General features: G+C 45.1%; 1 protein-coding gene across 1 annotated transcript in view; it reads left to right on the forward strand.

Annotated features, from left to right (window-relative positions):
* The window catches only part of PLPP3 (phospholipid phosphatase 3), an 88,099-nt gene that overhangs the window by 50,278 nt on the left and 11,477 nt on the right, over window positions 1-26,344 (forward strand). Inside the window, exons 3-5 of the mRNA XM_068963748.1 lie at window positions 9,004-9,284; window positions 9,685-9,742; window positions 21,370-21,546. Coding sequence (XP_068819849.1) covers window positions 9,004-9,284; window positions 9,685-9,742; window positions 21,370-21,546 — 516 coding nt within the window. The remainder of the gene's footprint in view (window positions 1-9,003; window positions 9,285-9,684; window positions 9,743-21,369; window positions 21,547-26,344) is intronic.

A 26,344-nucleotide genomic window follows, 5' to 3' on the forward strand; every position in this document is an offset into this window, starting at 1 on the left:
AACACAGGCACTGAGATTAGGATTTAGGTCTGCCCCCCCCCCCCTCCCCCAGCAACCACACACACGCTGTAGCAATTCTTCCTTAGTTACTGTCATTCTTAGGGGTTCAGGACTATTTGGAAAATCTATCTAATATGAGGGTGATGATATTCTCCACTTTAAGTGACAATTCTTAGGAGGCTGGGCAATCTATTCATGTGAGTCAGTGTTAGGGGATGGGATAGAGGATTAGATACCATTGACCCACTATCTAGTGGGCTGGAAACTAATATGCCTTATCTTAAATCCTCTTCAGCATCTGCAGGGGATAGGTATTATTGACCCCATTTTACTAATGAGGGAGGGTCCTAAGGTTTACAAGGGGAGTGTGGCCAGTGTGAAGTTATTCTGCTTGGTGAACAGGGAGCAGGAATTGATACCCAGGTCTGTCTGTCTTCAAAACCCAGCACACGAGCTGACACTGAAGATCCACTGTGTGCTTGGGGCTATGCAGAGTGCTCTGTAATTAGTGAGCTAGAAAATCTGTAGTTCCTGGTTGTAAAGAGCTCTTTGTATGGAGGAGGACAAAACATCTAGGCTCCTGGGCAGATGATTGCCCAAGACTGACAGTGTAGCATAGTGGGTTTTCCTTTTTTGAAAAACAATTTTTTTGTTTGTTTTAAAATAGATTTTAATTTAGTTCTTACTCTCTTTTTATTTTAACTATTATTTGTTTTTTGGCCTTGCTGTGCAGCATGTGGGATTTTAGTTCCCCGACTAGGGATTGAACCTGCAGTCCCTGCATTGGAAATACAAAATCTTAACCACTGGACCACCGGGGAAGTCCCTGGGATAATGTTGTGTAGGAAGTGGTTTGTCAGAAAGTGAAAGCCTTTCTGAGTGAGACCTTCCTTAGAACATACAGGCAGCTTCTAGGCTTCCCCTTAGCCTAGAAGCTGAGATACAAGACACAGATACTGTCCTTGGAGCTTATGGAACAGGCCAAGTGCATGATTGACTGTACCATTAGACCCTCAAGGAGACTAAAGAACTGGTCGGGGAGCTAGAAGATAGTCAGGGCAGTGAAGGATAGTAAGACCCAGAGAGGTGAGAGCTTCAAGGACAAAACAAGAGAGATGCTGTAAACTAGCAGTCCTCAACCTTTCTGGCACCAGGGACTGGTTCTGTGGAAGACAATTTTTCCACCCACCAGGGTGAGGCGTTGCGGTTGGGGGGCAGTGGTGCGCGGATAGTTTGGGGATGACTCAAGCACAATACATTTATTGTGCACTTTATTTCTATTATTACATCAGCTCTACCTCAGATCATCAGACATTAGATCCTAGAGGTTGCGGACCTCTGCTGTAGATGGTCTAAGGCAGAAATGAAGTACTGTGCGAGTTGATAGGAAGATCACTCAAGGTCGTTTTCATTGGTGAAGGCTCCATCATCATCATTATCATTATTCATGGAGCACTCCATTTAATTATCACAGCAACCCTTGGGCTCTTGCTGCTGCCACCATATTATCTCCCTTTGTACACGTAAGGAGACTGAGAGTCATAGAGCTCAGTTGCCCAAGACTCTTGAGTAAAGGCGCCCTCTAACCTGGTGCGCTAGCTGGCATCGAGCTCTACTTTGAAGCAGAGGTGAGACTTTGATCAGAGATCCTGGCGTTCCAGACAGGGGATGGCTTCACCAAGACTGAAACAATAGGGCCTTTCCAGGAAGTGTCAAGCAGACAGACCTGCTCAGCTAGAGAAACAGAGTATAAGGGAGAAGACAGAGATAAGGTAGGAAGAGATGACTGCAAGATTGTGAAACTCCTTGAGTGCTGGGGAGTTTTTACTCTCATTAATAGGCTACAGATTGATGAATGTATTTTCAGCTCACGTGACCAACTTTTCAACCAACGTCAAGGATGAGGTCTGAACTGCCGTGGTGGTAATGCAAAGAGAAGAGAGAGAATCGGATGAATATGACATCCCACCTTGCAGACATGGGATAATCAGAATTGGGTTACAATGCGGGTAAAGGAGAGGGCGCAATCTAAGATTTCCTGTCTTTGCAGTTCTGTGTTTGGTGGCATCTTGAGTAGGAATGGAGGGAAGAGAAGTGAGGCAGAAGTTGGAATAAGTGTGACTTGGTCAGGTGGACATGCTGATAATACTGGTTTGATAACTAGTTGGAAGATTTGGCAGAAGATTGGAATAAGACTGATGGGGTAAAGAGTGAGCTGAAACTAGAGAGTGAAAGAAATGCCCTTTTGAAGGTCATTTTCACAGGTGAAGTCACAGAGAAAAGGCAAGGATACAACCCTAGGAAGACTGACATTTATCTAACAGCACCCAGAAGTGGAGCCACTGGAAAGAGGAAGGTGTTTGTGAAACAGGAAGAAAGCACAGTGGTGATATTAAGGATGGTAGGAAATTCAAGGTCAAAGGAGCGAGAAATGGGCAGCAGGCTATGCTATAGAGAGAACTCTTGCATGGAGAGGCAGAGCTGATCATCTAGGAGACTCATGCCTTTGAGTCCCTGACTTTGGAAAATAGACTGTTTCATCTTTCAAGATGCCTCCTTTGTAAAGCTAGAGGGCTTAGGGCGGCCACTGTTGATTTCAACCGTAAATAGCTTCTGTGACCTCTCTCTGGCTTCTTTGCTGTCCATGTTCTAGACCTCCCCATAAAGCCCGGAAACTCCACTGGTGGCCTTGGACAGATTTGGGTCCCCATTGCCTTTCCTGATCTGTGAGGCACTGATCTCCTACCAAGAGGTTACAGACAACTGGGTGGGAGAAGAATGGGAGACTGAATTTCTCATCAGTTATTTCCAGTCGCTGAAGATACTGCATTTCATTGCAGTAGACGGAGCAAAGCTCAAAGAAGATAGAGCAACACTTCTGTCTCCATCCTTAGAAGCAGGACTTGGATATGTTACGTTTCCCTTTCCCTTACTGAGAAATCAAGTGAGAAAAACGATTCTTCCTTCATTAACCTCCATCATTCAGTGCCTGTTGAATGAAGGAATCTCTTCTGGACTGGAAAAGGTTCATTCATCCACAGAGCTGAGATGTGAAGGGGGAGCTTGGTGCTCTGTGGCTGATGGGGATCTGGATGTGCAGGTGCCTGACAGGGTGACATGATCTTCGTAGGTGTTCAGGGAATGCCTGTCTCACTGGAGACTTCCAACCTGCCACCTGCTAGGGCTTCTAAGAGAAAGCCAGCTAGATGCCACCGGGCAGAGCATGGGAGGCCCAGGCTGCAGAAAGCGCCCTGCCACTGTCCACTACCTTATCCCCAAGGGTGATGCAGTGGCCTCTCTGGCCTTCATCACACGCATTTATAAAGTGTGGAGGATAATTTAGCAAATCTTAGGGTGTTGTGAGAAGCAGGTAATGCAGTGGATAGGTCAAAGTTTTGTGTTGTTACAGACTATGCAGATGTTATCACTGAAGCAGATCAGAATATTAGGGAAGTTTGTCCTTCGAATTTGGCAGCAGAAGATGAGTTCTCAGACTCTGTAAGAGGCATTGTTAGGATTCTGTGCAAAAGTCTTACTTTTTTTGGGATAATCTGTATAGTGGACTGTTACAAATAACATGAACAATGCAGTAGGGTAGCCCTTGCTGCCTGGAATTTAGACTTTCTTCCTGCTTTGTTCCCCTGAAAAAGACATCCTAGATGAAATGGTCAAAAACCAACATCTCCATACTCATATTTTTCTGGTTCTACCCTGGAGAGGTAGTACTCCCAAATTCTTTACTGTGATATGTTCTTTTCCAGGGATCTCTTAGAACTATTTTGGAAAAGATGTTTTATACAAGTACAGACATTTCCTGGAGCTATTGCACGTTCAGTTTCAGATCATTGCAATAAAGCGAATATTACAATAAAGTGAGTCATGGGTGTTTGGTTTCCCAGGGCATGTAAAATTTAGGTTTACACTAAACTGTAATCTGTTAAGTGTGCAATTGCGTTATGTCTAAGAAACAATGTTTATGCCTGAATTAGAAAATACTTTATTGCTAAAAAATGACCACTGATCATTGATTGTAACAAATATAATAACAATGAAAAATTAGAAATATTGAAAGTATTACAAATTTTCAAAACATAGTACACATAGACATGAAGTGAGCAAATGCTGTTGGGGAAAAAAAAAGCAGATAGACTTGCTTGATACAGGGTGGTCACAAACCTTCAATTTGTGAAAAAATAGCAACCACAACAGTATCTGCAAAATGCAATAAAATGGTATGCCTGTGTTAATTTTTTGTTTCTTTTTTTCCAAGGGAAGAAAAAAAAAAAAAACATTATTGTTTGCAGAGCTCTTCTGCTAGGTGCCACATAGTTGATATATCATCTTGATTCCCCTGGCAATCTTGCCAGGTAGATTTTAGTCCTTTTAAAATTTTTAATTTCTTTTTTTGCCCTTAAAATTTTTGTTTTATATTGGAGTATAGTTGATTAACAGTGTTGCGTTAGTTTCAGAGGTACTGAAAAGTGATTCAGTTATACATATACACATATCCATTCTTTTTCAAACTCTTTTCTCATTTAGGTTATTACAGAATATTGAGCAGAATTCCTGCTGCTATACAGTAGGTGCTTGTTGGTTGTTTTAAATATAGCAGTGTGTACTGGTCTACATATTACTCTTATTTCATAGACAAGGAGACCTAAGCCCAGAGAGGTGAAGTCACTTCTCTAGGTTTATGGTAAGAGGTGGGATATACAGATCAAGATTTTTCTGGCTCCAAAAGTCAGTGCTTCTTTCACCACTGTGTAATCTCTCCTTTCCAAAATGTCTCTCCTAATGTGTTTTCAAATTTCCTCTCCAGAGCAGCTCATATATTTGTGAATTCACAAATTCACATATTTGTGAATATGTGGGCAGTTGAGCCCTTGTATACCAGAAAAGACAGGAAGAGGAGCTGTCTTAAGAGTTGGAGCCAACTTCCCTCAAACTCAGCCATTCTCTGGCGAGGACTGATTGATCCCGTTCTGTCCCCTCATAGCTTAATTGCAATGCTTTCCCACTTTATTAGTTTCCAGATTTTGTGCCAAATGCTTTAAAAGGCAGGTAGGGGAGAATTCTCCTCTGCTCGCCTGGCAGCCTGCCATCACCCCCAGAATCTGTTGCTTGCTGTTTCAGAAAGGGATCGACATTGAAGGCATTTTTCTCAGCCGTGAAATTTACATATCACAACTTTGCTGACTGAAGCAGAAACCAGGGCTCCCGGGGCCAGAGTGTGCGAGTGGGGACAAGGCCTTTGTAGGGGGAGGCGGGGAGGGAAGAGCTTATTTTATTACCCGAGAATAAAAACATTGCGAGTAATGAATAAAGTCCGAAAGCAGTAAATCTGGAACTCCAGAGTTAGGTGTGTAACGTGTCGGAGAACAATTTAAGCCTTCGTCTCTTCTGCAGAAGTGAGGTATTTGGGCAGCCCGAATTTCATTAAATGGTCTTTTAAGGGTTAGGATTACAAGAAGCCAAACCTGGCCAGTTCATAACGATGATTTATGGCTGTATTGTCGACTCCCCGACCCTTCTGTACAAGGGGATGGAGAAAATACATAATTTGTTGCTCATTAACTCCAAGATCTGTCAGGGCTGCCCCAGAAGCCATGTGGTCCTGGAGTCATATGTCTGCTAAATGGCTTCAGCCTGATCCTGTCCTTGAAAATACACAGTTGCTATTCTATAGTGGAAATTGTTTTTAATAATAGAAATAATAAAACAATCTTAATGTAGTCTTCTGTGGGTCTTTGAACTTGAGAGTTAGAATATCTGGGCTCTACTTTTAACTGTCAGCTTTCTAGCCTCAAATCCTTCAGATAAGTCACTATTTCTCAGTGCCTTAGTATTCCCACCAGTAAACTGGGTATATTGTCCTCACAGGTTGCAGATTAAATGAAACTGTAAGTTGCAAAAGAAATTTAAAAGATTGCTAGTATTATTAGAGTTATTATTGGGAATTTGAGGGGCCACCAGATGTTCTCTTTATATCATTATCTTCTCATGAGAGGAGGAAGCATTTTACTTAGCAGCTTTCTATTTGCAAAACTGTGGCATTGAAAACTGAAGTTTCAGAATGAAGGATGTGAGAGCTAAAGATTGTCCTTGCGGTGTAACCAAACCCTTTCTCCCTGAGATGACTGAAGCAGAGAGGTGACTCCCCTGGGATTAATCAACCATAAAATGCTGTAAGAGATGCCGATCTGCAGTGGAAACCCACGTGTTCTTTTTCTGCATCAAACTGGAAATCATACCCGAGACATGCCCATTTAGAAACAGTTTCTTGATCTGTTTCAGTGGATGGTTCACGGAACTCAGGAGCCATCCTAGGGCAGGAATTATGCATGGGGTCTTGATTCTGTTCTTGGCTTGTGTCATCTCACAAGTACGTTTCCTTTCCTGCTGCTTATTATCTATGCTCTGATGAGAGGCTACTGGTGAAGGTAGCACAGGAGAGCTGGGAATAAATGTCACTGCAGTTATGAAGGAATTAATCACGGAGTCTAGTGCCTTCATTTTGCAAATGGAGAAGCTGACTTGTCCCAGATCACTCAGTGAGTAGGGACTCGAACTCTGGCCCCTTGACTCCTAGTTTAGTGCTTCTCCCCCATGTCTAAAGTCAAGTGAGCATGATTTATGAAAAAAGAAGAAGGAAGAGTGAACATGATGGTGGTAATAAACATCTGGAACATGTTAGCCCATAAGGTTACACAGGGTAAAAGTATAAACAGGTTCAAAAGGGGAATTAGACCATGAATGGTAGGAAAGAATGCTGGGTGGAGAATTAGAACACCTGGGTCTAATCTTTAGATGTGAGTTAATTTGAACTTCAGTTTCTTCCATGTATAATGGACCCTTTCATTTATGACTGGCTAGGCTTCTCAGATTTTAATCTCTGCAGCATGTTGTCAAAGGACTCTTGGTAATGTTTAGAGGACATTTCCAATTTTGCAATAAAAACAACCATGTGGACCACCATCTTGCCCCCTTTCATTCATTGATTCATTCAGCTGATGGTCCTGCTGCTCTCCCAGAGAACGGCTAAGCCAGGATGCCAGACGGGGCTGGCCTTTGACCATCTCTCTAATGGAATCATGATCTCGGAAATTCAGTATGATCCAGGAAACCAAAGGGTAGCACTGAGAAATCACCAGCATTTATAAACACAGAATCACTGTATAAATGTTAGCAGCACTAGGAGATGTTCTCACGACGGCACCTGCTTGCCCCTGGGCCCAGCTGGCATTTCACAGCCATCCTCCCCTCCAGACTTGGGAGCCCTGGACTGGGATCAGACACCCAGCCTGGATGCCTTCCCCAGCTAGAAAAGAATGAGGGAAGCCCATAAGAGTGCCCGGATGTGTCAGTCTATTGCTTCCCTTGTGGTTGTGAACACGCTGTCTGTTCCCTGAAAGGGCAAGTGTGGCTCATCAGCCTTCCCTGTGAGGAAGTGTGAAAGGGACTTTGTGGTGAGTGATGAGTTGAACACCACTGTCCCGGCACTGTGGTTGTGACCAGGAAGTGGCCAGAGCTGTGCTGTGGAGTTAAGTCAAGGACAGCAGGCTGAGCGGTGGTGTATCACCAGCGCAGAACTTATCCTCAGCTGTGTAGGCATTTAAGGTGTTTACCTTACAGAGAGTCAGCTGACCCCCTTCCCTGCCCTAAGCCCCCACCATTCTTAATGTAAAAGCAGGCAGTTTTGGTTAGAGAGCTTTTCCTCTCTGAGTCTCAATCTATCTCCTGGTAGTTGTGGGGGTGTCATAAAGCATATAAAAAATAAATGCTGACATGCTGTTCATAATCGATGGTTGCTGGCTCTTTTTTTTCTTCTTTTTCAAGAAGTGATGAATCTCCCTCCCCTTAACATTAAAGAGTAGATGCAGTGGGATGGAGGAAGGATATGAAAACCCAGACTTGCTCACTGTCTTTCAGGATGGAGGAGACAATGCAGGCACCCTTGGGAATTCACAAACTCTGAAGGGCCTTGTATAAAAGTTTCTTGGTTTGAAGGCCAGTACTCTTTTCATCATGCCCTACTTCTTAACAGTAAAATGAAAGAATCCCTTTCTGTGACCCAGGGCATTTTCACCACTTGCCACATTTCTGACTACCTCTGTAGAGGTTCAAGTTATTTTAGAAGGACACCAGGTAGGTGACAGAGCCTGGATTCAAACCCCAAACCGAGTCAGGGAGCATTCACCCTTTCGCAAAGAAACCTCAGCCAGGGCCCAGTGTGGCACAGGTGAAGGCCCTGTGTAGGGTTTGATCGTGGTTGGTGATTCGTGACCCCCAATCCTAGAATCTGGAGATTTGCTCAGACCCTCTGACATCTTGCCATGCTGTGCTAAGTCACTTCAGTTGTGTGTGACTCTGTGCAACCCTATGGACTATAGCCCTGGCTCCTCTGTCCATGGGATTCTCCAGGCAAGGATACTGGAGTGGGCTGCCATTTCCTTCTCCAGGGGATCTTCCCGACTCAGGGATTGAACCCACGCCTCTTATGTCCCCTGCATTGGCAGGCAGGTTCTTTACCACTAGCACCACCTTGGCCACCCTTAATCATGATTTTGGTTCCTCAATAGCTAAGTCCTTATTTGTCTCTCTCTTTGGTAATGTGTGCGTGTGTGTGTGTGTGTGTGTGTGTGTGTGTGTGTGTGTGTGTGTGTGAATGGAAATACCCTTACTAACTGTTTGGCCAACCCGATACACACACACACGGATATCTATATCTTAATATATATATTAATATATATTTTATATATTTACATATGACTGTATTTGATTACATATGTTTCATCCTAAGGAATAAATGACTGTTAGTATTTCAGTCTTTTCTCCCATGCACGTTGGTGTCTTATATACTTCTTGAATAGAAAATCAGGATTTTTCTAGATTCTAACCTATAGCTATGTACTGAATATCTTCTATGTCACTGAATACCCTTACAGCCTCACTTTTGTTGATGGGTCCTGATGCCGCCTCACTCCCCTCTTCGTTGTCTTTCAGATCATCACAGGGGAATTCTACCGCATCTATTACCTGAAGGAGAAGTCCCGCTCGACGATTCAGAATCCCTATGTGGCAGCCCTCTACAAGCAGGTGGGCTGCTTCCTCTTCGGCTGCGCCATCAGCCAGTCCTTCACAGACATTGCCAAGGTCTCCATAGGGCGCCTGCGTCCTCACTTCTTGAACGTCTGCAACCCTGATTTCAGTCAAATCAACTGCTCTGTGGGCTATATTCAAAACTACAAATGCAGAGGCGAAGACAGCAAAGTCCAGGAAGCCAGGTGAGAGTCCATCTCCCGTGGCACTAGGTTCACGCCTTTGCTGCAGGCAGTTCAGTGAGTACTTACTGAGTACCAAGCTCAGTGCTGGGGCCCTGATTCAGTTGGATGAATAAGGCAAAGTCCCCATTCTTAAGGAACTCATAGTCAAATAACTGACAGATCGCAAAAGCGATTACAGTGGAGCTTTGGTAAGTCCATTCATTCATTTGTTTTTTCCCTTATTTATTTGTTCATTCATGGGTCCTTGCTACGTCCTGGGCAAGGTGTCCAAAGCACTACCACGGATGCAGCAGTGAGCAAGTGCTACTCTTAGGGTCACAGTCCCGGGAGGGAGCAGACAGACCAGCAGGCAGTGGGGATGTGAACATGGCCCTTAAACACCCATCTCTTGCTCTTGCAGGAAGTCCTTCTTCTCTGGCCATGCCTCCTTCTCCATGTACACTATGCTGTATTTGGTGGTAAGTACTTTGTCTCTGATTCCAATGAAGTCCAACCCCAACTTAAATCTCATCTGTACCTAGAGCCCTTGTACTGGTTAGGGGCAGACTTCACTGAGGAATCTTTGAAAAAGAGGTTGGCTAGAAGAATTAGTTGCTATTCTGAGCCCTGCCACTGCATTAGCAGAAGTCATTTCACTTTCCAGACTTTCCCCGTTTTTCAAATAAAAATAATATTTACCATGGCTGCTTGATAAGGATTGAGCACCCATTTTGGAATGATTAAGTGATAAAGACACTTGTATTACATTTTGTGGTAACAAGCACCATTTTCTGAAAATCCATTAACTCAGTTGATCCTTCCAGGAAATTTGTTATAAGTAATATTATCTCTACTGTGGGAAAGGATCACTAAGTAAGGTTCAGACAATTCAAGCAAAGTGCCAAAATTCACATAGACACCAGAACTATCGCTCAAATCCATGCCTTCTGATCAAATTCCTCATAATGTTCTCCATGCCATGTCCTCCTCCATTATCTTCTGATGGAAAGGCTTTAAATGTCACTATCTGTCTACAGAGTGATTTTGAGTTTTGCAGAATCCTTCTGCATCCATGAACACAGGTGACCTCATAATAACACAGTGAAGTAGGAAATCCTCAGCCCCAGTGCTCAGATCTAGAGACCAAGGCCCAGAGAGGATCACAGTGTGTTGGAGGGCCTTCAGCTAGTGGTGGACCCGTCTGAGGCCCCATGTTGGCCTTGCCATGGCCATGCTTCCTGGAAATGCTGGGGCGGTTGGTGCAGGTGGAGCACCCTACTTCCCTCTGGCTGCCACACAGCCAGACAGCTGCCGGTCTGTTTCTGTTTGTCAGTTAAATATGGTCCCCCTGCCTTTCCTCTCCCCTTGAAATGAGGTTCCTATGCCAAGGCACTTCCTGCTTTTGGCTGCTTTGATGGAGTTCAGAGCAAGAAGGTGCTGAGAGGTCAGACATAGCTCAGAGGAGCATAAAGTTGTTTGGAAAAAGAGCATTTTGCTTTCGTATTTAAAAAACATAATTAAGAGTTGGAAAAAACAGCAGAGAGGTTTTTTTGTTTTGTATTTTTCCCCCAGTCCTTTCCAAGTCTGGAGGTCTCCAGGCTTCGCATTACCTAGGGTAGAGAGCTACACGGTGGGCCCCAACCTCTAAAAGCATTAAACGTGGATTTTTAAAATTCATGGATAGCACTTCCCACCATACTTTATTTTTCTGTTGTTTTTGTTTTCTCTTTGCTCTGAGGCAGGACAGTTTAACAATGATATTTCACTTCCTGCTGGATTTGTATTTTACCCAGGTCTGGAAGCAATTTTACAAAATATAATTTCACTCTTTTGTAAAGTAAAAGTGCTGACAGGTTTCTGGTGCCATCTATGTGCCAGGCACTGTGTCATGCTCATGCTATGACTTTGAGATCCTCTCAGTAACCCAACGAGATGTGTTTTGATTACACTATTTTCAGTTTCAGACACAGAAACAAACAAATCTGAATTTAAGAGGCAGGAAAGGTATTTGAAGGCTGGTCTTCATGACCCGAGCCTCGTTGTATGTTCTTTTCATGGTGCTGTGTGATAAAAAAATCAAACAAACCTCTGCAGGATAGACTTAGAGATACAAGCTCCAACCCTAATTCCAATGTCACTTGAAGGCGACCTGCTTTTCTTCAGATCTACTCTAATGGGTGAGATGCCGCCTTACCCCCACTGCCCATCACCTCCTGGCAGCTATGATTATAGCAAGAGCTCTCTACGAGGGTGTTGGGTAAGGCCTGGATTGTGACTGAGTGTTTATTTACATCTTTGAGGGAGGAAAAGAACTACAGTGGCTTTATATTCCAAGAAGGAAGGAAAGAAAGAGAGGAAGGAAGGAAAGAAAGAGAGGAAGAAAGAAAAGAACCTCCTGAATCCTTCATCTCTGCAGCATATTTTCACACACTCTTTGGAGCGCCTGCACACACACATTCGCAATTCACAGGCACCCACACATACAATGTGCAAACTCAGGGCTCTCTTTTTAGCTCTAAGTTTATCTTGTCTTAAAATAACTCTGAAAGTAAGAGCTGAGAAGTAGGGAGGACAGTGTCCTTCACCATGGCTCCTTTTTATGTGATGTTGCACAGAAATCTCAACCCTTTGAAAGTCCAATTTGCAAAGCTTTCAAAGGAAGTTTGAAGAACTCTGTTGCCGCCTGTCTGGGGAAGTCGAAGATACTGCAGTCCCTCAGAGAAGCTCCTCCCGCAGCTTTTATGTTGAGCTGCAGGAAGTGCCTGAGTTGGACACATGAGATTCTGGCAGCCCCTGGAGCCCTGTGGGATTTTGTTCAGGCAACCTGGGCCCCAGCTTCCTTGGAGCCTTGGGAATACTCCCATTTGGACTGGCCGAGTATGGCATTGCCACTGTTTGCCTTTAGAGTCAGACAGACCTGGGAGATTCTGGCCATGCAATTACTAGCCACGGAAATGTGAGTTGGCTTCTTAGGTTTTGAACCTCAGTGTCCTCTTCTGTCAAGTGGAGACAGTTGTGTCTGTTTTTGGAAGTTGGGGCCACTTTTTTTCTCCAGGCTCTGCTTTCACCAGCTGTCAAATGTCAGAGTGGAATTAGATGGTGTCTACCGTCTAATTGATTTCTCAATCCCTCGTGGTTGTTTTTAAAAGAAGTTTGGATTAGGTGTTGAAAGGGAAGATGGGAAGCAGGCAGAGACAATTTTGTCCTGATTTCCATGGAGTTCAGAGAGCAGCGGACCAGAACACCAGCCATCCCTTTGCCAGGCTGCCATCTAGAGCCTCCCATGGCTTTGGAGGGCGCTCCGTATTAGGTTTTGATTTGTAAAATGGATAGCTTGGAAAAACCATAGCTCGAAACACCAAATTATCTCTGGGTACAGAAGCTTAAGGATGAGGTTAAGGCTTGTCGGAGATTAATGCAGATACAAATCAGAGAAATCCCACAGCATATATAAACCTAAACGGCGCTCCCTACCCTTGAGCCCTGGTCTAAACTCCAGAGGACCACATCTGGATTGGCCCTGGACCTCCATGGTCAGGGACTGAGGATGACCTGGCTGTCTGGATAAAACGCCAACACGGTTGAGGGAGGGAGGGGGGCACCAATTCACATAGCATATCTGGAGTTCCCTCTGTTGTACCAGGCACGCTGCTGCCTTCTGGGGCTACTAGATTAATCAGCCCTGGGCCCTGCCCTCAAGGAACTCACCTATGCTTTCAACAGTCATCATGCAGCACCAGTTTAGTGAGGAATCGCTTCCCAGGTGGAGCTAGTGGTAAAGAACCAGCCTGCCAACGTAGGAGACATAAGAGATGCAGGTTTGATCCCTGGGTCGGAAAAGTTCCCTAGAGGAGGACATGGCTACCTATTCCAGTATTCTTGCCTGGAGGAGCCACTGGACAGAGAAGCATGGTGGGGCTACAGTTCATGGGGTCACAAAGAATCGGACATGACTGAAGCAACGCAGCATACACACGTGCAAGCCCCATGCTAGAGGTGGGGACGTAGTGATGGGCAGGGCATGGCCGTGGTCCTCAGGGAGTTCAGTCTAGAGGAGCAGATGGACAATGAGGATAGGCTGGTCCATGGTGCAGGAGGGACAGGGGTCTACAGGTTATTATGGAAACTCTTGCTAAACTGCAGAGGGGGGTAGAAGCCAAAGAGGGTGTCCTGTAGGGTAGTCTCTTGATGGTAGGAGGTTAGAAGGACATGAGGACAGTGGTATGGGGTCTGCACATGTTCAGTTGAGCATGGCTTTGATGGCTGATAGGAAGCAGACGATGGAGGGTACACTGAGAGCTGAGAAGACCCCGTGAGCATCAGCCCTGGCTCCTCCTCCTGTTGCTCAGATGAGGCAGCAGCAAGTGCAAGTGAGGCCTTTCCTGGACTGCTGAGTTCCTCTCCCAGGAATCTGCACCTTGCCCCTCCACTTCCTTGGGACACTGTCAGAGAAGCCTTTCCTGGCTGCCCCATCTAATGCTCCCTAGCTTCCTTTGCAGCCTTATTTTTCCCCCCAGTTTCTCACCATCTAAAACAGCCTTTGTGTATCTCCACTAGATATATTACAAGCTTCACGTAGTACAGGTTTTTGTCTCTTGATTTATTGCAGTCTCTCACTTCCCCAAACACTGTCTAACAATTAAGAATGCAACGAATGCTTGATGAATGAATGAACAAATGGACCCAAGTAGTGTCTGACAGTTAAGTATGCAGTGAATGTTAGATGAATGGATGGATGGATGAATCCTGTATCTTCTGACACTTCCAGGCCACGCTGCTTTCCATTCCAATCAAAATTTTGTTCACCTCCTCATCACTGACTTATAGACCATGAAGGGCCCATGTGATGTAGGGAAGGACTTTGCTGCCTCTGAAGTATTTACCTGTGGGCTCTTCACCGTGGTGCCCGTGAGAATTGGTGTCAGAGGGTTTGTCGGGTACCAAGGAAACAGGGAAGTGGCTATGCTCTGACAGCCATGTTCTCCATCCTGTGGCTGTTAGTCATTGAGGTTTTGTTCAACATGTTTAGAATCCCAGAGCAGTGGGGTCTGGTATGTCCACGAGACATGCCCACAGATCCTGGGAGTGTCTGGAGAAACGCCTGCCAGGAACAAGATTGTTGTTTCCACGGGAGAATAAAGAAACCACTGGACCAGATGTTTTTCCTCTTCTTCCTCTCTGCTTCATCCATCCATCCCGCATTTTCTGCGTACATGTTCTGTGCCAACACCTGGCGACATGAAGAGAGCTCACATTTTGTGAGGAAAGCTTGAAAAGTAAATAGTTGCAAAGCAGCTGGCTGAGTTCTCTGACTGGGGTGGACTGAGGGTTTGGAGGTCAGAGGAGAGGGCTCTGAGGCATGTTGAGCAAGTTCACAGGCTCTGCTGAACTTAAGATCAGGTCAGAGACTCCTCTACTCTAACTCTTACGAAAGCTATAAATCTGTTTTTAGACACGCGCACTTCAAAGGTCTAACAGGTGAATCAGAGGAGCCTGAAGTTCTAAATGTCCCATTCAGGTTGCCCTCTAGTCCACGACACCTGTGTAGTCTCCTCAGATTGCTTCTCCAAGAGACAGAAATCCAATACAAAAGACCAGTACTTGGCTTGCAGAGCACTCATTCCCTAAGGAAAGCCAGGTAGTTCTGTGGTTAGAGCATGGACCTAGAAGAGGCAGATCTTACTCAGTGTCAATCATGATCCATTGTTACCTTGAGCAGGTGGCATGGCCTCTTTTGACCTTTATCTCTTCAACTGTAAAATGGGCACAATGGCGTCTGCCTACCAGGACGGTTGTAACAATTGTAGGGAATGTAATTTAAGGCCCCTTGCTCAGTGTCTCAATGCTGAGCAAACTGATAGTTTCTTTTTCTTCCCCTGATAGTGACAGAAAGCAAGACCTCTTTCCTTCTCAACGAGGAGAAAAAACTAAAAACGCCTCTTTGTCCTGAATGTAGTTGAATAACTTCCCAGTTCTGTACTGTGTAGACTCACCAGCTCTGTGAACCAGAGTCAAGTATGAGCTATGGAGGAGATGGGAGAAGGGAGAAAGTTTCTCCCTGTGGATGTCAGCAATCTAGACAGACTTCCAGGAAGAGAGTGGGCAGGGACAGAGGAAGGACAAAAGCCTCCTTCTCACTCTTAGCAGAGAGCTCCCAAGAGCAATGGAAATGAAGCCAGAGGACAGTACAGACCTGTTTCACCCGTATGCAAATCATGTAATGAAACACAAATGACTTAGCAAGAACCGGTGAGACTCACCCAGGTCTGACTTGCTGGTTCAGCCCCAAGCCAGCCTGAACTCAGCCAGACTTTTCTAAGGAGGTTTTGTTGGAATTCCACAGGACCACAGTTTGGAAGCTCAGACCAGAAAGAAGAGAGCTCCATTTCTAGAGTGAGTTCTGTGTGCTGGGGACTTTCTTGTACATCGGGGTTGGGGGCAGATGTATACTTTTCTACTGTAGTTTCCATATCTATGATCAGTAGTTTTGTTTTAGAGATTGGAAGAACAATCTTAGCCCCAGAAAAAGACGGAAAGATTATATTCTTTTTTTGTGTGTGTGAAGGAATTTGTTTTATTCATGTCTGTGTCTCACAGAGTTTTGGACAGAATTGATACTTACAACATTTTTTTAAATGAAAAAAAAAAAATCTCCTTATGTTACATATGGGAAAGCAGAAATTCAGAGAAGCGAGTGCTTTGTCCAGGTCAGACAGCTGGTATGTAGAAAAAAAAGAAAAGATTCAAATCCGGTTGTTCTGTTTGCAAGTTAGGCACTTTCTGTAGCATCACACTGATGCCCAGGAAGTGGGTTCTCTGAGCCCAGAGGCCTTCACACCACTGGGTAAATAAAGACAGAGAACTAAGGACCTTGGGGTTGCTGACCCCCAGGAGAGGTCAGGCTGATTTAGGTTTTCTGGTGTTGTCCTCTTTCTAAATCACCCTTTTCAGGGAGCCTGAGACTTTGCTGAAGCCCCTGCAAGAGTTTTGAGTCTCGGAAAGTCTCCATGCTCTTTGGCCCATAACAGGGCATTACATCCTTGTGGCTGGTATGTTTGACTCCGTTTTCTGGATAAGGGCTACCTGCCCCTATGGAGTATGGAGCCTCCTGACCCAAGTAGCATTCCCAGGTTGGATTTCCAAAGGAGCAGGGCACTCCAGAATGTACTCATGGGTTCTGAGGGGGCCTGAGCCTCTGGCCCTGGTGTGAGTGGCTCGTATGAACTGGCAAAATCCAATCCATTCAGCGCTTAGACTGGGGTTGGGTAGAGGGTGTTATCAGATTCTTTGATCAACCTCAAAGCCTACTGCCCTCAGCTGACTTCTCATTTATGAAGTAGTCACTTGGCTAAAGGTCATTGCACAATCTTCTTCTTTAGTGATTCACTTATTTTGGTGAAATCAACTACAGTCATTTGAGTCAGTCTCATCTATCAAGGCGAATGGGTGGTGTTGATTTCTAAAGAATGCCTTCAGTCCCTGTCTTCTGCCAGACAGGGTCCTGTGATGTCTCATTTGATTCTGGCAACCCTGAGAGGAAGATCCTGTCCTTCCTGTTTCTCGGAGAAGGAGACTGAGGCTTAGAGAAGTTAGTAAGGGACTGAAATAGGGGCCTGTTTAGATGCTAAGTCATGTCTGACTCTTTTGTGACCCCATGGACTGTAGCCCACCAGGCTTCTTTGTCCTTAGCATTTCATTTTCCACAAGAAAACTGGAGTGAGTTGCCATTTCCTTCTCCAGGAATCAGGGTAATCTCACCCCAGAATTCACTTGATTATTGCTGTGTCCCAGCTGCGGACACCAGGCTTGATCCTGAGATCTTGAGACATTTCTCAATAAAGGTACTAGTTACCAGTGGATGTAGGGGAACAAGCTTCCATCTGCCCACTAATTCCATGTCTGTGTGTGTGTGTGTATGCTCAGGCATGTCAGACTCTGCAATCCTAGGGACTGTAGCCCACCAGGTTCCTCTGTTCATGGAATTCTCCAGGCAATAATACTGGAATGGGCTGCCATTTCCTTCCCAAGGGCATCTTCCCAACCCAGGGATCGTCGAACCAATGTCTCCTGCATTGACAGGCAGATTCTTTATCGACTGCCCCACCTGGGACTGCCTCCCAAAGGGATTCTAGCCCCATAGTGGCCCCCTCTTCCTTTCTAAGCACTCCCTTCCTGAAGCTATTCTGATGACACGTCTCTTCCTTCCTCCTCAAGCTCCTCTCACATATTTATTCTTTTCTTGTATTAAGCTCTAGCCTTCAGTATCTGAGTCGGTGGATGGGGAGATGTATGCCTCGTCCAGTTGCGAAACCTGCCCTTCCTCTGCTCCCCCTACATCTCCAGGGCCGATGATTTAAAGGCTACATGGAGGGGGCCAGGGAGACTCGGAGGATTTTGAACAGTCATTTTCTGAGGACCTGTAGATTTTAAGTTGAGAGAAATGAGAAGATCTTGAGGTTATCAGCTCCAAATTAAGGAAAAGAAAAGTGGTTAGAGAGTAAAATCATCTGTTTCTTTGAGCAGTGCCAGGCATTTATCACCAATCTGTGCTTCAGCCTATAAGGTAGTTGTTACATTTATTTTACATAGGAGAAAAGTGAGGCTCAGTGAGGTTTATCTGATGAAAACCTGTGCCGTTTCAGCCAGTCCCTTCATCCCTGTTCCTTGCCAAGACTGGCTGGAGGAAGGCTGGATCATGGCAGTCACACTGCTTATGGACTAGTCCTTCTTCCCTGAACTTGCCGTTGTCTTAAGGACCAGGTTGAGTTGGTGCTACCAACATCATTCCCATTCTCACTCTCAAAAGGAAGAGATTCCTTTGACTCGTGATTGCAGAATCTGCTGTTTGTTGGGTTATTTCACTAGAAATGAGGGAGCGGCCTTTGACCTGAACATTATTTTGTGGGGCGGGGGGGGGGGGGGGTACTGAGTCTCTTACTTAAAAATAATTTGATTTTTTCACCATGGCTAACAGTAATATTTCCCAGTTGGGATTCAATAGGTTGATACTCTATAAAAATAAGTCTTATAAGTGATAAAAATAAGGATTTCATATTTATCAACTTTTTTTCTTTTATTTTCTTTTTAAAACATAAATTTACTTATTTTAATTGGAGGCTAATTACTTTACAATATTGTATTGGTTTTCAACCTTTTTTTAAAAAGACCTTTGGAATGTTCTATGAAGTATGGTTTGGGAAAGAAAGACTGACCTAAATAGAGGCCACATTCCTTTGCCATGCAACCCCCTTCATGAATTGCACCTGCTTGCCTCTGTAGCCCTGTGTCTCACACCCTGCCACCCCACACCCCCACTGGTTGCATATATACTTTTCTGTTATTACTGAACTTCCAGAAATTCTTTGCAGCTCTGACTGTTGGCTTCTAGGCCACTGAGCTGCCTGGAACACACACTTCTCAATACATACCCTTAACTCCTAGCAAATACTTAGGTATCTTTAGGATTCAAATCAAGTATGCCTACCCCTTAGTAATTGACCCTGGTTCCCCAGCTTCTTTCATAGTTTCTATAAAATCCATAAGTGCACTTAAACCTGTTTTCATATATTCATCTATATTTAATATATTTCATATATTGCCCCTCGTAGGGGAGGAATGATAACTTCTCATTTCTGTGTGCTTCAGTTCAGTTCAGTTCAGTCGCTCAGTCGTGTCTGACTCTTTGCAACCCCATGAATTACAGCACGCCAGGCCTCCCTGTCCATCACCATCTCCCAGAGTTCACTCAGACTCACATCCATCGAGTCCATGATGCCATCCAGCCATCTCATCCTGGGTCGTCCCCTTCTCCTCCTGTCCCCAATCCCTCCCAGCATCAGAGTCTTTTCCAATGAGTCAACTCTTTGCATGAGGTGGCCAAAGTACTGGAGTTTCAGCTTTAGCATCATTCCTTCCAAAGAAATCCCAGGGCTGATCTCCTTCAGAATGGACTGGTTGGATCTCCTTGCAGTCCAAGGGACTCTCAAGGGTCTTCTCCAACACCACAGTTCAAAAGCATCAATTCTTCGGTGCTCAGCCTTCTTCACAGTCCAACTCTCACATCCATACATGACCACAAGAAAAACCATAGCCTTGACTAGACGGACCTTCATCGGCAAAGTAATGTCTCTGCTTTTGAATATACTAGCTGGGTTGGTCATAACTTTTCTTCCAAGGAGTAAGTGTCTTTTAATTTCATGGCTGCAGTCACCATCTGCAGTGATTTTGGAGCCCCCAAAAATAAAGTCTGACACTGTTTCTACTGTTTCCCCATCTATTTCCCATGAAGTGATGGGACCAGATGCCATGATCTTCATTTTCTGAATGTTGAGCTTTAAGCCAACTTTTTCACTCTCCTCTTTCACTTTCCTCAAGAGGCTTTTTAGCTCCTCTTCACTTTCTGCCATTAGCACTTAGCATAGTGCCTGGGCTTATGTTTTGATCTATTTGTTTGTGTGTGTGTGTATGTATGTATTTATTTGATCTTTTAGGTTAATTTTATAATAATTTTTAAAAGTTTTTTCTCTAAACCTTTTTAGGATGTTCCTAGGAGTCTGATTAAATTTACATATTTACATATTATCTTTTGAGCTTATAAGTTGAGGGTTCTTATAAATGAGTGTTCTTAAAATTAAAATTCTGTCTGTTCAAATTGTCCTCCATGTCCTTTGTTTCATCTTGGGTCTATGCAGTTCTTGGTGAGCTAATTTCTACTTTTATCATCATCTGGGCTATTATGATGATTTTACCTCTTCTTTGAGATTAAAAAATTTTTTTTAATTAGCATATAATTGCTTTACTTCTTTTTGATATTTAATGGGGTATTTTTAATATTTGAAAAATGACTAGTTTTTATCACTTGCTTAGCAGCCAACAACATCAACGCATTGTCTTTTTAAATTTTTATCTGTTCTTAGATTTCCCCAAAATATATTTATGTGATTTCATAATGATTATAAAATTGCCTGCTGTTTTCCAGGTCTGAGTTTTTTGAAATTGTCTTCCAGGCAGTTGAGGAGTCAGTGTTAGGCACTCTTTCTACATGGGCAAGAATGATTCTGGAACCTTCCAGTCTTCCATCTCTCAGATTTGCTGCTGGCTTGTCTTTCCTGACCACCCAGAGGAAGGTGTCCATTTGTCTCAGGAAGGGCAGAATCACTCCCTTGCCGCTGCCCCAGGTCTATCTTTAGGCCGCCGCCCCACTCCTCCGCTCTTTTCCCCTTTCCCTGGTCTCCAAGCCCCTCGCTTTGATTTGTGTTGGAAGTTGCTCTTTGTCCTGTTGCCTCTTCCCCTTCATTTCCCAAGTTCCCACAGGAGCCTGAGAAGTGGGCTGTGCCCAGAGGTTAGGACGGAAACTGCAGCAAGATAACTTCAAGGGACAATACCCAGCGGACGTCACTGCAACCTCTTTGCCTCAGCCAGAGTGGCTTTCTTTCCTTCCATTTTCCTTCAGGTTACTCTTCCACCCCACCCAGTGCAGTCTCTGTCAACCTCTGTTTGAAAGATCTCTTGCATTGTTTGGTTGGTTTATGTGTTTCCTCATGTTGTGATGCAAAATCCATAGTTCCAGGTGGAGACTTGGAAATTTGTTCTTTGTTAGAGTTGCTTTCTTTTGAATCGGAAGCATTGCCTTGTGACTGACATAATAACCTCCCCTGAGCAGCATGCATGAGTTTCCATGATGCTTCTGAGAGGTGGAAAGTGAAGGAATTGTATAGCCATAATCTCTAGGAAAATACACAAATGCATTGAATGAATTGTCACTGAATATAAAAAAGAAACTGTTATGAACCCTGGTTAGTATTCTTTAATTGGTTTCAGTCAAAAAATGAGAAAAGGAAACTCCCATTTATGGAATGTCAGGCAGTGTGCTAAGGCCATTCTCTTGAATTTTTTCCTTCAATTCTCTCTAGCTTAGCTCCCTAGAAAAGCTCCATTTTTCCTAGTTTTTAGTAGAGGAACTAAGACTTAAGTTAAAAAAAAAAAATGGGCTTGAGGTCAAGTCCACTTTGAATGCTCTTTCTTGCAGATGATTCCATGCATGGGAATTAAATGCAGGTGAGCGGCCAGTCACTCAGTGTCTGTTCTTTCTGTCTCCTCCCTCCAGCTGTACCTGCAGGCCCGCTTCACTTGGCGAGGGGCCCGCCTGCTCCGGCCCCTTCTGCAGTTCACCCTGATCATGATGGCCTTTTACACAGGACTGTCCCGCGTGTCTGACCACAAGCACCATCCCAGCGATGTCCTGGCGGGATTTGCTCAAGGAGCCCTGGTGGCCTGCTGCATAGTAAGTAGCCTCTGGTCCTCAGCACATGAGCAGGGCCCTGAACAACCTGCTCATTAAATGTTTTTGGTTCAGTGACCAGAGCCAGGGCACTCTTAATCCTCTTCTCTGCCTGGTGTCCAGGGAGCCACCCTGCCCCAGGACCTCTCCAATGAACTGAGGATAATTCCTGCTTCTTTCCAACATGGAAGTTTTATTTTATTTTTAAATTTTTATTGAGTTATAACTTACCTACTATACAATTCACTTGCTTTACTTGCATAATTCAATGATTTTTGGTATATTTACAGAGTTGTATAACTATTGCCACAGGCATAGGATTTTTTCACCACAAGGCATGTGGGATCTTATCTCCCCAACATAAGGGGGATCTTATGCCCCCTACATTGGAAACACAGTGTCTTAACCTGTGGAGTTCCAGGGAAGTCCCCATGGAAGTTTTAATCCGGCAGGACTTTATAAATCCTCTTCTCCAGAAGGGTTAGGCTCATAGTTGCAATAACAAGGTATCTTAGATAGTATTCTACTCACTTACTCTGTTCATGAGGGCATTTAGGGTTCGGGAGGGGAAGAAACTTGTCCCGAGTCACATGTCAAGAGTCTAAGTCTCTGACTCATCTGTTGCTCACATGCTGCTTTGGTGATCACTTACTATTCAGAGGCACTTTCCAGTTTCTTGAAAACTTTTACCCTTCCTACTGTGACCTTGGGCTTCCCTTGGAGCTCAGTCAGTAAAGAATCTGCAGTGCAGGAGACCTGGGTTTGATTCCTGGGTCTGGAAGATCCCCTGGAGAAGGAAATGGCAACCCACTCCAGTATTCTTGCCTGGAGAGTCCCATGGACAGAGGAGCCTGGCGGGCTACAGTCCATGGGGTCTTAAGTGTTTTGGCACGACTTAGCAACTAAACCACCACCACCACCATGACCTTTACTGGACTTAGTCAGACCCTTGACTCAGTGTTGGCTGGGTAAGAGAGAGCTTGGTGAAGGTTCAGCTCTCTCCTAGCCTGAGGGCTTTGTACATCAAACCACAGAGCTTCCTGGAGAATGGTCTTGAATGGATCACATTCTGATTTGCCCCAAATGGCAGAGTTACCCCTTCACATACCTCCTTCCTGACTCCTGGTAAAGGTGGGGTGAGGCATTCTACCTCTGAGCCTCTGTGTCTTCAGGTCTCTCTGCTTTTCTTGCCTGCAACAAATTGTTTTTAAGAGTCAAAAAGAGAAACTTGAAAAAAAAAATCTGTGCAACATTAAATTTTGTGCTGGAACCTTTGAGAGGCTTATTCAGCCAACATAACTGAGCACCTCCTCTGACACCATGCTTTCCTGTACTAAGGGGTACTTACCCCGGTCCAGCAGGAGTTCTAGAACAGAGTACTGGCTGGGTGTTCTAGTACTACACGTGCAGGTCATATTGTTAGTTTTAACCCTTGTTCGTTCCCAGTAAGAATCATGAGGTAGAGAGATCTAGACCAGCCCCCGGTCCTTTCCTGGGCACTCAGCCTGGCGGAAGCCTGGTGTCTCCCTGCACTAACCACCTTGTCGCCTATATTCATCACTCTGTGTTGAAACTGTGAACGTGTGTCTCCCTGTAGACTGTTTCTCCTGGACAGGGACCCTAGCCAATATATGTGTTATTCTGCTTATGTCACCAACACCTCTCAGGGATGATAGTTCGGACTAAGTGAGTGGGTGTGTAATCAACAAAGCTAGGATCCATGAGTTGATCCACTTTTTCTTGAGAACATTCTCTTGAAGGCAGGGGGATGGATAAGGCACAGTTCTTGCTTTCCAGGCAATCCCAGTTCAGTTGCTCATAGCCAGGTCAGGCACAGGAACTACAGTAGGACGAGGGGCCATCATGGGGACTGGCCAGGACACTTTAGCAGGCATACAAAGTGAGAAAAGGGGCATGGAGTTGGGGCAATCAGAGTGGGCACCATGGAGAAAGTAGCATCTGAGCTGCCAGCCAGCCTTGGCCTGGGAACCCTAGCCTAGGGACTGGCTGTTTTGTGAGCTTTATTCTTTACTTTCTTAAGTATTTTTTTGTTTGTTTGTTTGTTTCCAGTCAAGGCCAGAAGGGAGAGAAATTGGGGGAGCACACCGTTAATGAGAGCAGCTTTCACCGGGCAGCTTGTTCTCTGCAGCCTGGCCCTTTAATGTGAAGTGACAGCGGGGGATGGGTATTTGCAGGACAGGGTAACCCTCTGCTGGTCTGCTGTCTGAGCTTCACTCTAGGCAGGAGGTCGGCCCACGGGGGCCTGCTGTGGCGTTTCCTTCTCGGCGCCACTGCCCTAATTAAAATCTCCTGCACCCCCAATTAAAAAAATTGAAAGATTGGGGGTGGGGGTCCTTGATAGCCTTCGTGTCTTTTATAGAGCACGTTGTACTACGTACAATGGGACAAAGTGTATGGGAGGACCAAGGTTTATTTTCGAGAAGGGAAATGAGGGGTCTGACTTTATCCTGTTTGGCTCTGGCAGGCTGGAGCACTGGATAGGAATTTGGTGCGAGCATTTGTCAAGCACCTACTCTGTGTTGCTCTGTTCTAGATTCTTTACTCATTGGCTCCTTTTAGGGTACATGAAGCCATTGGAGACTATAGTCATTTTACAGATGAGGTAACTGAGACTCAGAGAGATGACTCAGGTCATCCAAGCTAAGAGTTCCTGGGGATGCTCAAAGCTGTGCCCTCTGGGATTGGCAAGGAGGCATGGTCACCTGAGCCAAAGTAGCCAGCTGCTTCCAGAGGAGAATTTAAGGGTGTCAGGGGCCTTCCCAAGCCTTTAGGCTGCTCTAGTTGCTGCTTTCAGTTTGTTAGCCTGTTTTACAGTGTAAAGATGGCTTAGAAAAGGGTTGTAAGCATTTTTCCCTGTCCCACTTAGCTCTGAACACATGAGGGTAGGGACTCAATATTTATCATTTTTCTCCCAGTGCCTGACTCCCAGCTTAGTCCTCAGGAGCCCGTGGTCCTAACTGGTTCAGGATTCCAGCACCAAGTGAGTCATTTCATGTAAGCTACTCAAAGAGGCCAGAGCAAGGTGTGGGGTCAGCCTAGGAGCTTGAGAATGCTCAACTGCGGATAAAGAAGGCAGTGTGTTATTTTCCATCATAAGAAGTATGAGGAAGATAGAAACAAAACTCACGATGCCAGGATGAGCTAGAGATGGGTCTGGGGAACTAAGAAGAGGGGATAGGAAGGTGGATGAAAGGCGTCTGCCTTACAGGTTTTGCCGCACCTCTTATCAGGTGCTTTCTTGGAGTTGTACCAGGTAGCTTGCAGCCTAGGCAGGAGCCTGTGGTCTCTGCCCTGCCCTCATAGCAGAACTTGGTCCCAAGAAACAAAGCTGCCCAGGCACATCCCAGGCAAAGCCATATTCTCTTCTCACCCATAAATGTGGCTGATTTGAATGGATCTTGACACAGGGGCCATCACTTGAGACTGGTTAGGAGGACCAAGAAGAGGCAGCCCAAGAAGGTGCAAGGCCACTTCCCAGGGGGCCAAGGAATGTATAAGCCATTTCCCACCCTTGCCAATAGTCTCCTGAGCCAAGCTTCCATGCACCCCCAGTGACAAGGGCATCACATTTGCTGACATGCATGGAAAGCTCATGTGCAGCTACTATGTTAAGCAGTTTACACTGATCCACTCCAGTGCCCAGAAAACCCTACACCCTTCACTGTCCTCACTAAAGAGATGAGGAAACAGACTAGGAAGGATGAAGTAACGCAGAGAAAGGGTAGAAGGGTACAGGGTCGACTCCAGGCGGCTCAGCAGGGCCAGCTCTGAAGATCCCAGCCTCTTGTAAGACCTCATCTCCCACTCCTGTCACACCCCCTCCCCTCCAGGCACAGCACTTGAAACATTCGGAACCCTGAGGTCCTGTCTTAGACAGACAGCTGTCCCCTTTTGATGGAGCACAGTTTCAGTTTCACTCCATCGTTGAAGAAACCTGTGTTACTTTTCCATGTCGCTGCTCTAACAAACTGTCACAAACTTAGTAGCTTAGAACAACACAGATTAATTTTCTTAGAGTTCTTGAGTTCTGAATTCCAGAATGCATCTCACTGGGCTAAAACTGACATGTTGCAGAGCTGCATTCCTTCTGGAAGATCTGGGGAGAGTCTCAAATACCAATGATTGCTTGACATTTCCAGCTTCCAGAGGCTGCTTGCATTCTTTGGCTTGTGGTCACTTCCTCCATCTTCATAACCAGCAGCGTAGCATCTTCATCTCTCTTTCAGACTCTCTGGCCTCTGATCCCATCAGCACATCTTCTGTATTTCTGACTCTCCTGCCTTCCTCTTTTGAGGGCCCCTGTGATTACATTGGGCCCACCTGGATAATATAGGATCATCTTCCCATCTTGATATTCTTAACTTAGTCACATCTGCAAAGTCCATTTTGCCATGTAACATAACGTATTCGCAGGTCCTGGGGATTAGGGACCTGAGCATCGTTGGGGGTGGCATTGTTTAGTTTGCCACATTTTCTCTTCTGCCTTTTCTGAAGACAGTTGCTTAACTTTCTTCTAATGGTGCCATGGCCCCTTGAATGTTTTCCACTATGACATTCAGCCTGGTTCTGTCGTAATTATTCAAATGTCTGTCTCCCCAAGTAGCCTTATGGGTACCTTGATGGCTTAACCCTTGGTTGTTCATTCTCAGTGCCTAGTGCTGTAGCTGACACACAATAGCTGCTTGATAAGCATTGGTTAAAGAATGAGTGATGTTAGTTTGGGACTTTCAGCAAGATACTTCTCCCTGAGCCTGGTTTCCTCATCTGTGAATTGATCTTG

The sequence above is a fragment of the Capricornis sumatraensis genome, chromosome 2 (assembly GCF_032405125.1).
Source record: "Capricornis sumatraensis isolate serow.1 chromosome 2, serow.2, whole genome shotgun sequence".
Classification (NCBI taxonomy): domain Eukaryota; kingdom Metazoa; phylum Chordata; class Mammalia; order Artiodactyla; family Bovidae; genus Capricornis; species Capricornis sumatraensis.